This window comes from Lissotriton vulgaris, chromosome 9 (genome assembly GCF_964263255.1).
Source record: "Lissotriton vulgaris chromosome 9, aLisVul1.2, whole genome shotgun sequence".
In the NCBI taxonomy this organism is placed as follows: domain Eukaryota; kingdom Metazoa; phylum Chordata; class Amphibia; order Caudata; family Salamandridae; genus Lissotriton; species Lissotriton vulgaris.
This window is the reverse complement of record NC_141697.1, coordinates 283,826,944-283,843,974: the sequence shown is the minus strand read 5'-3', so window position 1 is coordinate 283,843,974 and position 17,031 is coordinate 283,826,944. Positions and strand designations below refer to the sequence as shown.

At 43.5% G+C, this 17,031-nt stretch overlaps 1 protein-coding gene across 1 annotated transcript; it reads left to right on the top strand.

Moving 5' to 3' along the window:
- Positions 1-1,789: 1,789 nt before the first annotated feature.
- Positions 1,790-16,818, top strand: DIO2 (iodothyronine deiodinase 2). The gene is made up of 2 exons (XM_086937586.1): positions 1,790-2,974; positions 15,448-16,818. The coding sequence occupies exons 1-2, from the start codon at positions 2,591-2,593 to the stop codon at positions 16,126-16,128; spliced, it is 1,065 nt and encodes a 354-aa protein (XP_086793712.1). The 5' UTR covers positions 1,790-2,590; the 3' UTR covers positions 16,129-16,818.
- Positions 16,819-17,031: the final 213 nt, after the last annotated feature.

The following is a 17,031-nucleotide window of genomic DNA, read 5'->3' as shown; positions in this document are numbered from 1 at the left end:
CGCTCTTGACTGGACTAATCGGGCTGACTTGCATTGTGTAAAAGTGGGCCTGATCCCACCTGCACATGGGTGAAGTATCACTTTCACCATCAGAGACAAGTGCCAAATGATGTTAACCCCATTTTAGCAGCTTAGTGTGTTGCATTGTAGGACTTTCAACGCCAGGGCAATACAAGTCCTGAAAATATAGTGTTCCTTGTGTCAGCCTTCGCTTGTGTTCTGTACCAGTTTACTGTTTTATCCTCGACTTGGCTAATTAGATATTAGTGACTTCCGTGGCTTCTTTAAGCAGAGTAATAAGGGAAGACACTGGTGACTTGGCAAACAGATGCCTACTATTAAGAGAGACGGGCTGGTGCAAGCAAATTTGCTTTGTCACTGAACACGTGCAGTAGCCAGTAGAGTGACAGGCGCTGAGCCACATCAAATAACCATTCCACAACACTGCTTTGGCAGTGGGTAAACATTTTATGAAGGGAGGAAATCTGAACTGATCAGCATTGATTAGAACCCAATTCTAGCTGCTTGGGGGCGATTCAGCAGCAAGTACTTGACCGAGAAAACGATCCTGCTGGCCTGGAATAGAAACACAGTTCAAGAACTGGTGCTTTATGAATGAGAAGAAGGAAAACTCAATTAAAAAGAGAAGTGTTTGTTGACATGCAAGAAACAAAATCAGCATTTTGGAGGACTGCAAACGCAAATGTGTCAGGCTCAGAAATCACACGAGGTGTCAGTGAGAGAGCTGGCAAGAACTCCCGGCTCTCTCTTTTAAGCGCTGCCATTCATATCGCCGTACTGTACATCTTGGCAGCCCGGGAGCGTCCTGGCGAGAGGCTTGCTCTAACACCTCGGGCTCTGCACTGTTCCTGTGGAAGGGAACAGCCAAGTGTACTGGAGGAGCGGTCCCGAGTGCGCATGGTTACTGTACACGCCGTGCTCTCAAATTCGGGCGCTGGCCGGATTTCAGCCACGGCGATCACTTCAGGGATAGAGTTCGGCTCGAAGGAGAGGTGATGGCAGGGCTTTTAAGTGGGATGAAAAAACACAGGGGGGTCTCTCAAAAAGGCGTGGTCAATGTCATTAAGGACATGGCTTAAAAAAACTAGGCTGAAAATCAGTGCTCAGCATAGCGTGCCGCCCGACGGGTATTTTTCGGTTTCTGGTGTAGCATCCAGATATATGATACAAGTGACAATATACCTACAACACGCCAGGACTATTGGCTTTCTCAATTGTTGTTAGTTGCATAAGATAAATAAGCAACAACTATGGGTTTGTTGTATGTAGTATTGAAAATGTTTCAGTTATGCAATGATGAGACTCTGAAAGAACTAAAACGAGTCTCTTTGAAGCTAGCTACATCAAAGGCTTCGAGCAGTGGTACTTGCAGAGTTGAGATTTTGCTTTCACCCTGAGGGTGAGGGTAAAAATGGAGAGCCTGATAGGGACCTGTCTCGGCACCTGCTTTTAAGAACTGCCAGTACCGAGCACCTGCAGGACCCGGCCCACTTAAAGCCCTGGTGATGAGCAAGACATAGCACTTCAAGGCTTACACTGCTCTTCAGACGAAAGAACTGGCCCTTCTGTGCAGGGCAGTAATACTTTCAGAAACTACCAAGCTTTCCTGCTCCCTCGTGACTACGAGTATGGGACAGGGACAGGACCCTGCCACTACTCAACAGGATTCCAAGCGAGCTATAGAAAATGCAATGTAATACAATAGCGTAAAACACAATATTTTTTAATGAGGCAGCCGGCGCCCTTCCACTTCAGAGGAGGCAGCGTCTGTTAAGAGGCAGGACAAAGCACGCTCTCGGCTTACTTTTCCGTTCACACAACTTGACAAACGGGGTGCAGGAAACAGGCAGTCATTCGAAAGGCTTTCGGACACCCCTCAGAAGGCAGCTGGCTGAACGAGAACCCACCCCTCCTGCGCTGGACCGTGAACGCTCTCCTCGAGGAACGGCGCGCGCGGCCACCGCCAAAACTTCTGCGGAGCATTAGTTTTCCTCGGCGAGCGAAACGCACGAGAGAGGGGCGGGTTCGCGCCTCTCCTGTAAATAACAAAAGCGTAAGGTAGTCCCGCCCTCGTCACAGAAAAAAAAGTTCGTGTTTCCCTTTTCTATGCAGCGCAGCCCTGGCCGGAGTAAAGCCCTCTTTGGGTGGTGACGTCACAAATAGATTCGAAGCGAAGATGATTTTTTTTCATTTCTCTATTGCAGCAATTAGCCGCGGAATGTATAAAAGGCTACGGCGCGTAGCGAGGCCACCAGAGGGGAACCTTTGGGTGCCACGGGCAGGAAGCCTGACAGAGCGCGAGAGGCTCTCGTCCAGGGCAGCGGCAGAGAGAGGGGAAAGAGAGACGAGAGAAGTGGCTGTGTATGGTGCACATGGCGAGGGGGAGTGGCTGCCCAAAACTACTTGTCCACATTGACCCACTCTGTGTGCTTTTACTAATTGTTAAAACTTGCAACGCCTGAGTGAAACTTTTCCCACATTCAAAACTTGGAAAGGGAACAACTATAGTCCTCTGGTTTGGCAATTGTTAAAGCCTGTTCCATGCCCTTGTTAACAGCCCCGCCAAATTATGCAGACAGGTTGCATCGAGCCATCTGTGGGAGGCACCTGTTGGGGCAGTGTCCTGTATAGCAAGGTCAGGGACAAGGTGGCGTCATTTTTCCTCTCCTTCATGTGGGTGAAGGGCTGCGGGGAAGGCAAGGAGGCTGGGCGTCAATGCCAGGCTGCCAGCATGGGCTTTCAGAGTGCCAGCCTGTTGATCACCCTGCAGATCGTGCCAGGTTTCTTCTGCAATTGCCTCTTCTTGGCCATCTACGACTCTGTCGTCCTGCTGAAGCACGTGGTGCTGTTGCTGAGCCGGTCCAAGTCGGCGCACCATGAATGGCGCCGGATGTTGACCTCAGAAGGGCTGCGTTGTGTCTGGAACAGCTTCCTATTGGACGCTTACAAGCAGGTAAGACAATGAATGGTCTTCTGCTGCCAATGGGTGATGGAGAAGGCTTTTGGATATTTTGTGGTCCTAGGATCTTAGGGGTGGCTTAGGAGACTGTGGACTTCCAATAACACTCTTCAAGCAGTGGTACATTAGGTTATCGAGTCTACAACTGAGTATGGTAACTTGGATGGAAAGTTATCAAGATATGTGTTGCTATGGATTTATATTTGCCTATGTGATAGAGAGTTTAGTCTTGCATCTAGCTAAGGTCCAAAAGTGGGTACTAGATAGGAATTTGACGCAATTGTCTAGTTTTGATATATTAGTGACGACTAGGGGTTTAACTTCTTTCTAAACTTTCCTAGTTTTGGCAGATAAGAAAAATTACATAGGTTAGGTGGCTTCCAAAAAAACAGAAATGTGGCCACTTAGGGATGCTAGGAGTAGAATTCTGGTTCTTCAGTTGATAACTTACAAACTTGTTCACATCTCTTTTCAACAATGTCATATTTTAGTTGAGACTCTGGTTGAACTTAAGGTTGTGGTGTATTATAAATGCTTGATCGTATCCTTATTTGTGACGATTGGGTTTTCCCCCATAAAATGCATCAACAGCAGAGATGTGACTCAAAGCTGATTTGCTAATTGAGGGCATGCTTGATAAGCATCCTCCTGCTTGCACGTGTTCAGTGGGATGTAAGTGACAAGATCCTCCCTTCCGTCCTTACTATGTAATGGATTACCAATAGGTTGATCAATGGTATACTGCCTCCTTGCTGTGGTAGAACTATACTTAGACGTATACCCTTTCATACTTTTATATACTCCTCATCTGTGGAGACTGCACAGAGCACAGGTCCTTTCAGAGGTACCATAAAGCACCAGCCAATGGCTCCTGTGTGACGTGGACGGAAGAGGTGGGTGGAATGTAACACACCATCTGCTTCTCCTGCCCCTGGAAGAAGTCAATTGCAACTCATTCATGGCAGTGACATAGAGACAACGTGACCAGTCTAAGATCAATCAAAGGTTGTGGAGAAGGATGGGAGGAAAAACAAGGGAAGACAAAGGGACTTGTCTGAGTTCATGCAAAGGTCATGAAAGAGGAAGTCGCAGGGAAGGGTAAGAGAAGAGAAGAGAGGCAAAGAAGACAAGGGGACTTGTCAGAGTTCACATAAAGGTCATGAAGAAGATAAGAGAAGGGAAGGGTAAGAGAAGTGAGGAAAAGACAAAGGGAATTGTCAGAGTTCACACAAAGGTCATTAAAAAGGAAAGAGAAGGGAATGATAGGAGAAGAGAGGCAAAAGAGGACAAAGGGACTTGTCTGAGTTCACCCAAAGTTAATGAAGAAGGAAAGAGAAGGGACGGGTAAGGGAAGAGAAGGGAGGAAAAAAGACAAAGGGACTTGTCAGAAATCACACAAAGGTCATGAAGAAGGAAAGAGAGGGGAAGGATAGGAGACAAGAGGGAAAAGAAGACAAATGGACTTGTCTGAGTATGTATAAGGGTCATGAAGAAGGAGTGAAAGGCAGAAGTGAATGGTAAGGGGAGAAAATGGAAGGGGAGTGGAAGGAAGGGAAAGAAAAGGAAGAGAAGGGTGAGGAAGGGGAGGCGAGAAAAGGAAAGAAAGGAAAGAGAGGGGAAGTAAAATGACCGGAAGAGAAGTGAAAGAATGGGGAGGTGAAAGAAGGAAAGGGAAGAGGAGGGGAGGTAAGAAGAGAAAGGAAGAAACATAGATTTGTGAAGCACATGAATATCAGTATAACCTTTGACCGCTGTGGCTCTTTGGGTCATGCCAGGTGCAGCAAAGCACCCCAGACCTATTTGTTTAGGGAAGCTGAGATACCTACACTCAGCGGTGGGGTATCTTGTGGTACAGGATGGTGCTGTACCACGAGTACCCACAGTCCAGTACTCCAAAGACATTTATTGAAGAAGATCAGTACAAGTAGGTGTTTTCTTTCGTGGGATATTTTCTACTTCAGCAACCTGGCACCTGTATATGCATTACAAGATGAGTCTAATGCAACAGCCCAGTGGGTTGAGCACGAGCTGCGTGGATTTGCATGACACCTGATGGTCACGGGATTGAATCCCGAAGTAGACAACCCAGAAATTCGATGATTTTTACCTGTTTAAGTCAACGCAAGAGGCATGAATGGGTTGGGTAATAATAACAATACCGGCCCCCTTAACAGCATTTCAGCTTGCAAAGTGCGCAATACAACCAGTTAATTTACACATTTCCTTCACTTTCACTTCATTAACTGGCCACATGTCGTTTCCACCACCTGGTGCTGCGGGCAAAGGGACAAAGAAATGCGTGCCCACGCGCCTTCCAGCTCATGCTCTGAAGGAACGGCCAGTGAGGAATGGCATCTCTGCACCCGTTCTAACAGAGCCGATGGTGCACTGTGGTCGGAGCGGGCTCGCGCGGATGCATGGCGCCTCGCCCGGGCCTCGCATGCTTCTGTGATGTACGCTGATCTTCTGCACAGCACGCCTTTCTGCACCAGCACGGCTGGAGAGAAGCTGCTCCTTGAGAGCGCTCTGCGATCTTTGGCGAGGGTCCAGCGCGTCTGATCCAGGGTTTTTCACTCACGTGAGAGGGTGGAGGGAGGCTCTGGGAGACGGAAAGCGCGGGACAATGTCTCACGAGAAAATACCACCTCCCCTTTATATCAAATGCCTCTCGGTGAGTGTGCCAACTGTTATTGCCTCTCTCACCCTCACAGACGTGTAGTCTTATAGCCCCCTATACTGCCCTCATAGTCACAGCCGCATAGTCTGCTTTCCTTGCAACACAATATCCTATTTTTCAGTCTCATGCGCCTCTCAAACCCTGTCACCGACCTCATCTCATACGTCCTCCGTGTTGCAATCTAAACTGACGTCTCTCTTAGTCACACTCTCACACACCCAGTATCATGCAACATAACAGCCATCAGGCACTCAGTTTCTTATGTCCCTCATACTATCACACACTCACTCTAATACTCTTTCCAAGTCACACCCAATTACTAACTCAGTGCCACACTCCCCAGTCTCCCAATCTAAAATGCTCTCACTCATTTACACTTCCTCACAACCAATCTTTGTCTCAAACACCCTATCACACACATCCGGTCTTACTCTATTCCACACCCTCTCCGATTTTCTACCTCCCACATACTCTCATAGGTTTTCATATACCCAATCTCGGGGTTATAGACTCGCATTATAACACACTTGCACATTCACAATATTTTTTTTTCACTTACCCAGACTCTGCATCTTTCTCTCAACCAATCTCACACTTGATCCCTCCCATGTATATCCTCTCTGCTACACCCACTCACATGCTTTTTCTTTCACGAAATCTCATTCACCAAACGTCACAGTTATACACCTCTAATCTCATACTTTACTACAGTCTCCTTCCATTTGACATACGTCACTTTTACGTCGATCATCAACCCTATACACTTCTCAGGAACTTAGACCATCACATATTATGTTATGCAAATCATCCCATACTCGGTGTATTGCTTATCAACTGTTTTATATTCTGTCACTCCCTGTACCTTGTCCCACAGAGAACCTGTGTGTCTGAAGACATTATCACACAGTTGTACCATCATACATGTGCCAGTTGTACTCTCACTGTCTGACAGAAGGTCTAACACTGTCTTATGCTCTCTCCACACATTTGTACCCAACAGTGGATCAAACTATGTCACCTGCTCAGAATGGCTCCAACTATACCCAGTTATGAATATGGCTCTTTACAATGAATGCGTTGTTCACGCATTCCATTACAACGCGGTTGTTACAACAACTCCGTTGTTTCAATGCAAACCATCACATCGCAAGTTGTTTCAACGTCTTGCTGTAGGGGGCGCGCTGGACTTAGGAATAGTATTATTTACTATTCCTACTCCAGTTTGTGCAACAGCAGGGAAGGTGTTGGATTGTAAATACAGCACCAGTGCTCCCCTACAGCAAGTCGTTCAAATGACTTGCGATGTATTGGTACGTGTGGTAACAACACAGTCGTTGTAACGACCGCGTGGTAAAGGAACCAAGTTGTGGAGACAGCATTGTAAACATGGTTTCCCCCCAGTTATAGGTCTCACACATTCATTATCTCTACCACTTTCTTATATTGTGAATTGCAGTCTCATAATTTGTGACACTTTTAAACCTATTCTACACATATACTCACACAACCTCACACACTCACAAATGTTGTTCTTATGTGCATATTCTCTTTCACACTTACCTTGCTCAAACTTAACCTCATGGTTTCCAATATAACCCTAAAAATGCTTTCTAATGCAAAATTCATTATGCTCAGAAATACATGTATATATTAACAAGCACAATACTTGACATTTTCAAGTAATTCCATACACTTTCACACACAATCTTCAAATCTATAAAAATTCAATACCATAATATTCAAACCTGACTTCTACAGTCTCCAAGTCTAAACCCAATGTTTAAACATAAGACATCTCTTTCCCCAACTCTTAAGTCTAAGCTTTAATTCTCAAGCTATAAGTAGAGGCGGGAAATTTGTGTACCAACAAATAATGTGTTTCATATTTCATTCTGATTTAAGCAGGTGAGAAACATAAGGATTTATAATCTACTCTTGGGCCAAGTCAGGAGCAGTGGTGTAAGGGCCTATAATAAAAGTGGGGTGTGGCACAATATGCCTGCATCTCGAATTGGAGGGTTGGGCTAAGCAGAGCAAGTGGTTGTTAATAGCCGTACCCACTCTTCATGTAATCCAGTATTATTCAGCTCTGTAACCTGATATAGAGCACCAGAAAGCAGATGAAGCTCCAATTAGACAAACACAACAGGAAATATGGGAAAAGCTTCTGAATACAATAACTTTAAAGAAGGATTCACATTCCTGTAAGTATCTACAACTGAAGAATGATGCTCTAGAAGGCAGCTGGAGACCGAGATGGACAAGAAGCAAGAGAAGTTGGATAAAGAGAGGAAGTATTGAAAGCCCAGAACAGGCCACATGTAGATAAAGAAGGGTGAAGCACTGGAAAAGGGTGTACAAAAATTAGGACAAGGATAAAGTTCTAGTGAGGAAGAATGATGATATCCTAGGCAACTGTAGGTCTAGAGTAGGGTTCAGTAAGATGCAAAAGCCGTTAAGGAAAAATGTGACGGTGTGGTTAGTGAAAGTAGTTCCACAAATATGATACAGAAATGGAATGGAGCATTAAAAACAAACTCTAGAAGTGGAAGGCACTCCAATAACGACACATAATACAGAAATAAGAAGATCCTCAGAAATATGAAGAATCTTGAGAAATGCAATCAAACTATGAATTGTATTGTATTTCATTATAGAGTTTCAGGATGGCAGTCAAGCTTCTGGTGTGGCACTGGCCATCAATAGGTTTAAATTCTAGAAGAATGACCGTCCTCCAAAACTGAGATGGAGTTTCAAAAATGGAAAATTTGTGAAACATAAGACCAGGCTCTAGAAATAAGTTAGATAAAGTCCTTTGAGTAATCAACTGTTATAAAATACAAGTACGTTCAAGAAATTGGAATAAAGAACAAGGAATGAGGTAGGTCAATTAAACTAATATGAGGCTACGCAAATGGGAATCACTAATGAAATGGGCTGGAGATCTAGAAAGATTAATACAACTTACAAAATAAAGGGAATAAGCTACAGAATAATATTCACAAAGATTCAAAGGTGGTCGAAGCTGCAGAGTAACATGAAGGTCCAAAGGGGAGGCAACGAGTTTCAGATATATTTTGAATATCTGAAGAAGAGGATGGTTCATGATAATTATGGACCCGTAGAAGAGGAAACTCTCTGGAAGGAGACACTCCAAAAAAGGGGAAGCTTATTTAATGAAATCTTTCCTATGAAAACCAAGATTTCATGATGCTAGCTCTACCTGTATCCCTATTCAGCTCAGCATAGCAAGTTTTGGTCCTCTCACAGCTGGATGGAGTCAGCACTCTGCACAACTACTTCCCTTTCTTTCTTTAGCACCTCTGAAAAGCATTTTAATCTTTGTTGCTTGATTCATTTACAGCTAGAAGGAACTTTACTGTCTCTGCTCCCCAGCAGTTATCATCTACAAGAACAGCTGTACTGCTTACTGGACTCAAAGTAAGAACAATCTGATACCTGGCTGAAAAACAAATCATCTGTCATGCAAGGGCACCACCAGAATAGAAATGAGGAAATTCTTCGGAAAGAAAAGACCAGATGACACTCCTTCTCAGTTATCTCTAACAACATCTCCACTGAAATCGGAACGGCTCTTACTATACCAAACTCTAAAAGAAACTGAAGACACCTCCCTTTTTAATACCCACCCTCTCGTTGTCTCACTGGAAAATTATAATGTGTTCTTTTTACCTCACCCATTTGTTGATCCTGTTGTTGCTTCACACTTAGGATCTCACAATATTAATACTCCTACATATGTGACAGGATGATACCAAAGGAGAGAAGACACTTGATGAGGATGAGATGGGGCTCTAGTATGGACATCATATCACAACAGGGGTCAACAATGGAAGATGAAGGCTAAAAGAAGAATGATTCCTTAAAAAGTATGAAGATGGGGTACTCAGAAAAAAAGATCATAGAGAAAGATAATGGAGTTGCATGTGACCATGTAGTGGAACTGTAGTAAGATGGTAAGACGGTTAAGGTTCTTAAACCAGGTTTGAGGCACTTTATCTTGTAAGCGAAAGGTTAATGTGAAGTTGTTGCTTAGCTTCTCTTTTCCACCAAAGTGTCTCAAAACAGCGTTGTGTAGACTAGTTATTGAGAAGACAGGTCAGTCTGGCCCTTAGCTGAGGCAGCCAACAAAGGTGTTGTTTGGTAATGCTTGCAATTATAGTTTGATCTTCGTACTGTCATTGAACCGCGATCACCTTCTTAAGCCAATAAACAGCACACCTGTCTATTTTTTGTGGATCTTCGCCATGTTTGAGGCATCATACTCTCTGACTTCATTTGAACCCTTTGGCCCAGCTAGTTCTTACAACCATACTCATAGTCAAAGCATTTGCAACTAAATGAAGTAATTGATTAGAACATGTGTTTTTTGAGACTCACCCCGTCATACTTAGCTGAGTAGCAAACGTAATACGTCTTCAGAGCGTCATTGAGGGCAAGTAGCTGCGGCATGGCCACTTATGGGTCCTTCAGTGACTGGAGCTGGTACGGCAAAGTTTGCAATTGACCAAGACACTTCTACCAACAATAATGTGTTTCCATTGGAATGAGCAGCCTTTAGAAAATTAGCCCATTCATGGAAGAAGCTCGTTAGGAGCAAGTGGGGTTGGTGGAAAAGGGGCATTAATAACAAACGCAGCCAGGGTTCAATGAGCCGTACATGTTGCAGAGTGGGAAGCACTCTAGGATGGAAAGGTCTACCTCTGTTCATTCATTCTGGCTCCCAGTACCAAAACAATGAGCTGGCATTCTTAAGGATGCACAGCCTGCTGTTGGGGTGAAGCCCTGACTGAGAAGTGGCTCTCTTGGTACAAATACAAACTTGCGAAGGTCACTTGGCGAACATGGTGCCTGGTTCGGAACAACGCGTCACAGAAGCCATTGTGCCAAGCCTGATGAAAGCAGTCCTCCTCTGACATGCGTAACAGGGGGGATAGTGGGAAAAGGATTAAAGGAAATGTATCACTCTTTTTTTGTTTATAATTATGCGACTGTCTTAAAGGCTAACTTATTTAGGAACAATTAGAAACGGATTTGCTTTTCCAGTGTCTTGAAGTCTATACCAAACCTCCTGTTAATTTCCATAACTATAGTGTGTATTTTTTTTGTTTCTAAGCATAGTTTTGGCTCTTATGAGAAGTTGTAGACTACACAATTACACTTTGGGGTTCTAAGTAGTTAAGCAAAAACAACAACTAAAGTACGTTTATCTCAGCACTTTTTCCTTTTATCTTCCATTCCTGTTTTTTATTTTATTATTCCCTTATTTTTTTTTATTCCTTTTTGTCGATATGGCATGGATCAAATGGTGGTTAGATACTGAGTGTTCTTTGTATTACTTATTTTCTTCTATGCTTTTTATGATTTTATGTTTTGGGTGTATGGTTTTTGCACAATGGATAAGCGATTGATACACACATAAAATGACATTGCACACTTACAAGGAACAAGATTAAAACCATCTCACTTGTTCCACTCAGTTGACTAATTTGGATATTCAAATTGTGTAGCAACCGGTGATACTCTTGTTAAACAGTGTAATTCAGGTTGAGCAAGTCACTTTGATCAAGGTCATAATTGTTCACTAATTGCAATATCTTCACCAGTCTCACGCAAAAGTGTGGGGTGGCCTTGCCTTCCAACACAGAGAGGTGCCTTCTACTAAAACCCAGCAAAAGGCTTGTAGATCTAGAGTGGTAATTGCCACAGTCATAATAGGAATTGAAAAAAAGCAGTAGTTTGAATGAGCCTAAAGTTCTTGATTCACTTAACCTTTGCGGCAGAGATGCGGGGCTCAGCCCCTCTCCACTTTTCCTCAGCTTCACTACATACAGTGCTGTTATAGCACATCCAGAGTGTAAAGTCTTCTACTTGCGGCCATGGCCTCAATTGAATGATTTCTTCAGCAGTTCTCTGAGAAGGATCCTGGATTGACAGAGGTGTGAGACACGGAATGGCAGTGCCTGGAAAGTGTTCCTGCTGGTGGCAGAAAGGGGTCAAAACACTTTTCTGATGTTTTGAATGCAAACTCACTTTAGAGCCGGGGAACCTTCTATGCGGCCAAGGGCCTGGCGTCTGAGCTCAAGGTTTGATCTTGTGGTTAAAGAACAAAACTTTGAAACCTGGAAATGCACCAAAGGACATTCCTCTTGGCTGGCATCTATTCTGGTTTTAAATCTATTCACAATTCTTTGGTTAGATGAAAAAATGATACCACATCTTGTCATTCTGGCTGCTTCTTCCAAGTTCAGCAAGACACAATGTAGCTTTTTACCATCAAAGTCTACTTTTCAATCCAAACATAAATTAAAGGAGAAGCACTTTCCCTAATGCAGAAAACTCTCTGTGATCCTGGACAATATCCCGTCCCACAATTAGTGCACCTCGAATGTTTCTACTGGCCTCTGTTTACATTTTTATTGTATTCTATTGTAGAATTTATACAACACTGCACGCACTCTTCCACCAAGTACCATTGCAACATTTTTGCATTGTGGAAAAGCGAAGCTCCTGTTGGCCAAATGGGCGTACATGGCCCAGAGGAGTACCAGAAAGGTAGATAATAGTCCTGTGTGTTCATGGTCCACCAATGGCTAGTGTCCCCTGCTTGACACAACCACAGTTAAGATCTCTGCTAACTCTCCCTGAGAACAACCTGCAGATGGGAGGCATCTCTTCAGTGGCATTGCCTAGGCTTGAGGAGAGGTGCTATACCCCAGCTCATTTTCTCCTTCTCTCCCTCCTGTGCTACTGGAATACCATAATGCTAGGCTTTATTGAGGCCTAAAGTATGTTTACATAAATATCATTTCATTAGGTGTAGATGTTCTAATATTATCTCCATAGAGGAGATATTTTTGTAACCAATCTTCAGGACACAATATTTTTGTGAGACAATATTTGGGCCAGGTTATTCTAGCAGCATACCACCCATTAGCACCGTGGGTGGCACCTGACCCTGACCCCTTATCGGCTGTACTCAAACTTCAGTGAGGTTTAAATCTATTCCCAGACACACATATCCGTGATCTAAAACTATAAAATATATGTTTAACTGACAACAGTGAATTGTGCCTGTTGATGGATAGTTGGCATTAGTGGCTGGTTAGGCCACCCACTTCTGTCTGTGGCTTAAGGAGAGTAAACATCTCTCAGCGCTAAACAAAAATGCTATTATTGCACTAGCCTAGGGGAAATAGTGCAGGCGGCTGCAGGTTGAGCAGAATATATAGATTTGAATATCAACCTGCCACAATATTATGACTAAAATTTCTAATACCACAATATTGTGAAGGCAAATATGTCTCTGTAGATTGACTATTCTTAACTCTACATGTATGTTCCATGGCAATATATTTATATGTTGGTGTGGTGTTAACAATTTCTAGTCTGTACCTAAACCCAGTGCTTAAGTTGAGCTGGTAGTTTTTGGTGCTCGGCACCAGCACTTAATACTCAGCACCAGGACCAATGATAGTCCACCACATAGCGGCGCTGTCTTATTTTTGGGAGGAGCCTAACAACAGTGTTTAATACTTTTCTATATATAAAAAATTAACAATACTTGTCGCCCACGCCATACTTAAAGCTTTGAGTGGCCTGGAATAGTGTGATTCGTCACACTTGTAGGAGTGCAATGGTTAGTACTTGTGTTAGTACTGTCATTGGCACCGCTGGCAGGGGCAACGTGTGGTGCAAGCTGTAGTGACCTACCCAGAAGGGCCCTGGCACTTACTTTTTAATGAATTTTGTTTTTTACAAAATAGGCACTACTTATAATGACCTTGACAATATAGTGGAAGGTTGATGGCAGGTAATTGTCATTCTTGATGTCATAGGCAACATGATTTTGGTGCCAAGAGGCAAAAGCATTGACATAAGTTGTGCTTTAGAAATACCACCTAACATAACAACATGTAAAATAACGCAATGCAACGTAATGTAACACATCAGAATATGTTTCATAACATAGAACAGAGAGACATTAAAGCCCGCCAGCAGGATGTCTCCTGCTTCCTCAAACAGCAGATTGAAACCTTGAAATGTAGGCCACGTATAATTCTTAGCATTGCAGCTAGATGAGTAATCACTCTACAAAGAAGCTTCCGACTATTTTTATTACCGCACATTACACCACAATGAGTTGCACTTGGCTAATGTCCTCCTCCCAAGCCGGCCAAAGGCAGTTTCTGTTTCACCCTGGCAGCAGAAGTTCAATATGGCGGTAACTTGGCAAGTGCGATTGCGGAGTCCCTGAGAGCCACCACAGCCTGGGCCCAAACATTCAAAGTTCTTATGTAAGGCAAATAGGTAATGAGGCAAGTAATGTCTCACAGGCGCCCTTTGATTGATTGACCCCTGCTACTTTTATGTGGGTCTGCTAGAAGAGCAGGAGTTTGCACCAAAATGGTGCACCTGCCTTATGCTGGCGAACAAAAGACATATGTTTATTGCTCCTTGTTATTTCCTCTTTGCATGTGTGCTTCAATCTGCAGCACACATAAAAAGCGGGAAACGCCTCCAAGGATGGTTTTTGAGCAGGAAGATAACACTTAGCGCAAGGGTACCTGCATTGGTGCTACGCAATACAACCTGCGCCAGCGCATGGAGAGAAAGACGTTGGCATTTATTTGAATATATGGAGCAGTTCTGCTCTCTCCCTTTCACATTACGCATCAACTTTACTTGCTGCGCTGCATGGCGGGAATTCCTTATAAATATGCCACAGAGTGTGGTTTAAATCCACCTAGGGGAGTATTCATCTCTTTCCACATCCTCCAGCCTCCTGCGGTGAAATTGTATTGCCGTGCATGAGGGACTATTTACTTTTCAAAATTACAATGAATCATGAGCCCTTATATTATTTTTCTCCTCTATGCATTGTAGTGAGAAAACAATCGCTTATTATTTTGTGAAAGGATTGCCAGGATGCTCTTAAAAACTCGAGTAATGTCATTAGTTTGTGTGCTTTTTGTACTATTTGTGGTTAGTTGACTATATCAAGTTGTTCCAATTCGGAACCCTCCGTTTATCACATCAAGAAATTAACACGCCGACACCATAGCTAAAACTGATATGGACTTGTTGAAACATTCTCTTAGCCAGTCTTTTACCAAATCACCCTGCAATTGATTAGTGGGCAGGGACACCCATTGGGTAGAACTGCAGATTCGGTTCTACCACTGCCATTTGAGCAGTGCAGTTTGCAGTACTGGATGTCAAGGAATGTTCTAAAGTTCTGAGTGTGCTTCAGATGCAGAATGCTCATCAGCTATGGGGAGTAACCTGCAACTTCAAGCACCGCAGACTGCAGTGACTAAAAAGCATGTACCCATCCATGTCTTTACGCAGAACATTACTCATCTCACCTGCAATATGGGATCTGATTCCAGTCTGGCAATCTTTGAGTATGCCACAATTGCCACCTGGTAACCATAAAATCGTCCACACGTGCAACAAGTCAACAATTAAATGTATTAGAGGGTATGCCAGTCATGTGCTTAATGTATTGTACATCGCCCATAACATGCAACACTCAAAATCTGTCAACGTGATTATATCACTAGTCTTTTGACGTGTAAATCATGTGTGAATGGCTGGCATTGAAGTTCCAATCCTACCACATGCCACCCGTATTGTGTGGCAGCCTTAAAACGTTTCAAACTTGCAAAGGAGTTTTCTTGTTAATTGTTGATAAAGTAACAGTAGGAACTGTTGGTGTGAAATGCTATTACACAAGCTAATACTTCATATTATTGTCTTGTTTTAGGTCAAACTGGGTGAAGAAGCTCCAAATTCCAGTGTGGTTCATGTGACAGGGGACCAGAAGAGCACAAATGATGGTGGTAAATGTGGTATCCTGGACTTTGCCTCTTCAGATCGGCCGCTGGTGGTCAACTTTGGCTCTGCCAGCTGACCCCCATTCGTCAGCCAGTTGCCGTCCTTCAGCCAACTGGTGGAAGAGTTCTCTGGTGTTGCCGACTTCTTGTTGGTCTACGTTGATGAGGCTCATCCATCGGACGGCTGGGCAGCTCCTGGCAATGAGTGTTCCTCTTTTGAGGTGAAAACGCACCAAAGCCAAGAAGATCGCTGTGCTGCAGCTCAGAAGCTCATGGAACACTTTTCCCTGCCTGCTCAGTGTCAGGTAGTTGCTGACTGCATGGACAACAACACCAATGTAGCATATGGAGTTGCTTTCGAGAGAGTGTGCATTGTTCAGAGACAGAAAATTGCCTACTTGGGAGGCAAAGGACCATTCTTTTACAACCTCAAAGAGGTCAGACTGTGGTTGGAAGGTGCCTTCAACAAAAGATGAACTTGGCAAGCCAAGACTAAAAGAGATGTAATAGAGGGTACACTTGAAGTAATCAAAGATAGACATTGTAGCCCAAGTATTAGTCTTCTGTCTACATTTTTATTGTATGGCTGCATGACTAAGAATTTCTGCTAAAGGTGAAACCTCCCAGGAATGCAAAGCTCATTCAAACGCATCAGTCATAAAACATAACATAAAGATAGTGACACATCTCTGTTTAGGTCAGATGAGAAGCTTGACCAGTGGTTGGTCTAACTCATCTGGCATCTGGATGAACCAGAAATATTAGCTACAAAAATGAAGACTAACCAGGCAAGATGCTAAGAGAATGACAAAAGAGACTTTGCAGGAAAAAGTCAAAAGCGGAACATAAAGAAATACACTTATTTGTTGAATACTGCTTCCTGATCTGGCCCTAAAGGAAGACCGTAAGTAAAATTATTATGACACCGGTCAGTGACGAATAAGCCACAGCTTTAAGACCAGGAACGGAACTAACCTTAATATTCCTGCCAGCATTTATTTACTGAGGCATTGCTTTTGGGGTATTTTTTAAAAAGTGACTGTCTATCTCTTACATTTTGTAAGATAATGTATTTCTTTGCAGCAATCTCACGATATACATCATGGATGATGTGATAGTGGGTGCACATGATTTACCTCAAGTGGAGACCTTGGCAGTGACGCAGGCATCTGCGCACTGCCTTGAGAGCATGACCGTGTGGAAATGTAAAGAAAAAGTAGTTGATGTACCAAAGGACCATACACTGTAGAGGAATGTTTACCTCGGGTTGTAGGGTAATTAGTGAGCAAAAGAAAGTGGAGAAATCCAAGAATCAGTGGTTGAGGTAGCATTTCTGCAAGTTAAGCATGAAAATGTGTGTGGGGAAATACCAAAAGCGAATAAGATTGACAAATGAGGCGCTCCACGTATCAACTTGTATATCTATTGCAAGGGTTCTTTCTGTCCATGGAAAAAGGAAGAAGGGAGCAGAGAGACTGGGTTATGAAGAGAGTATTGGTATGAGGGGAAGGTAG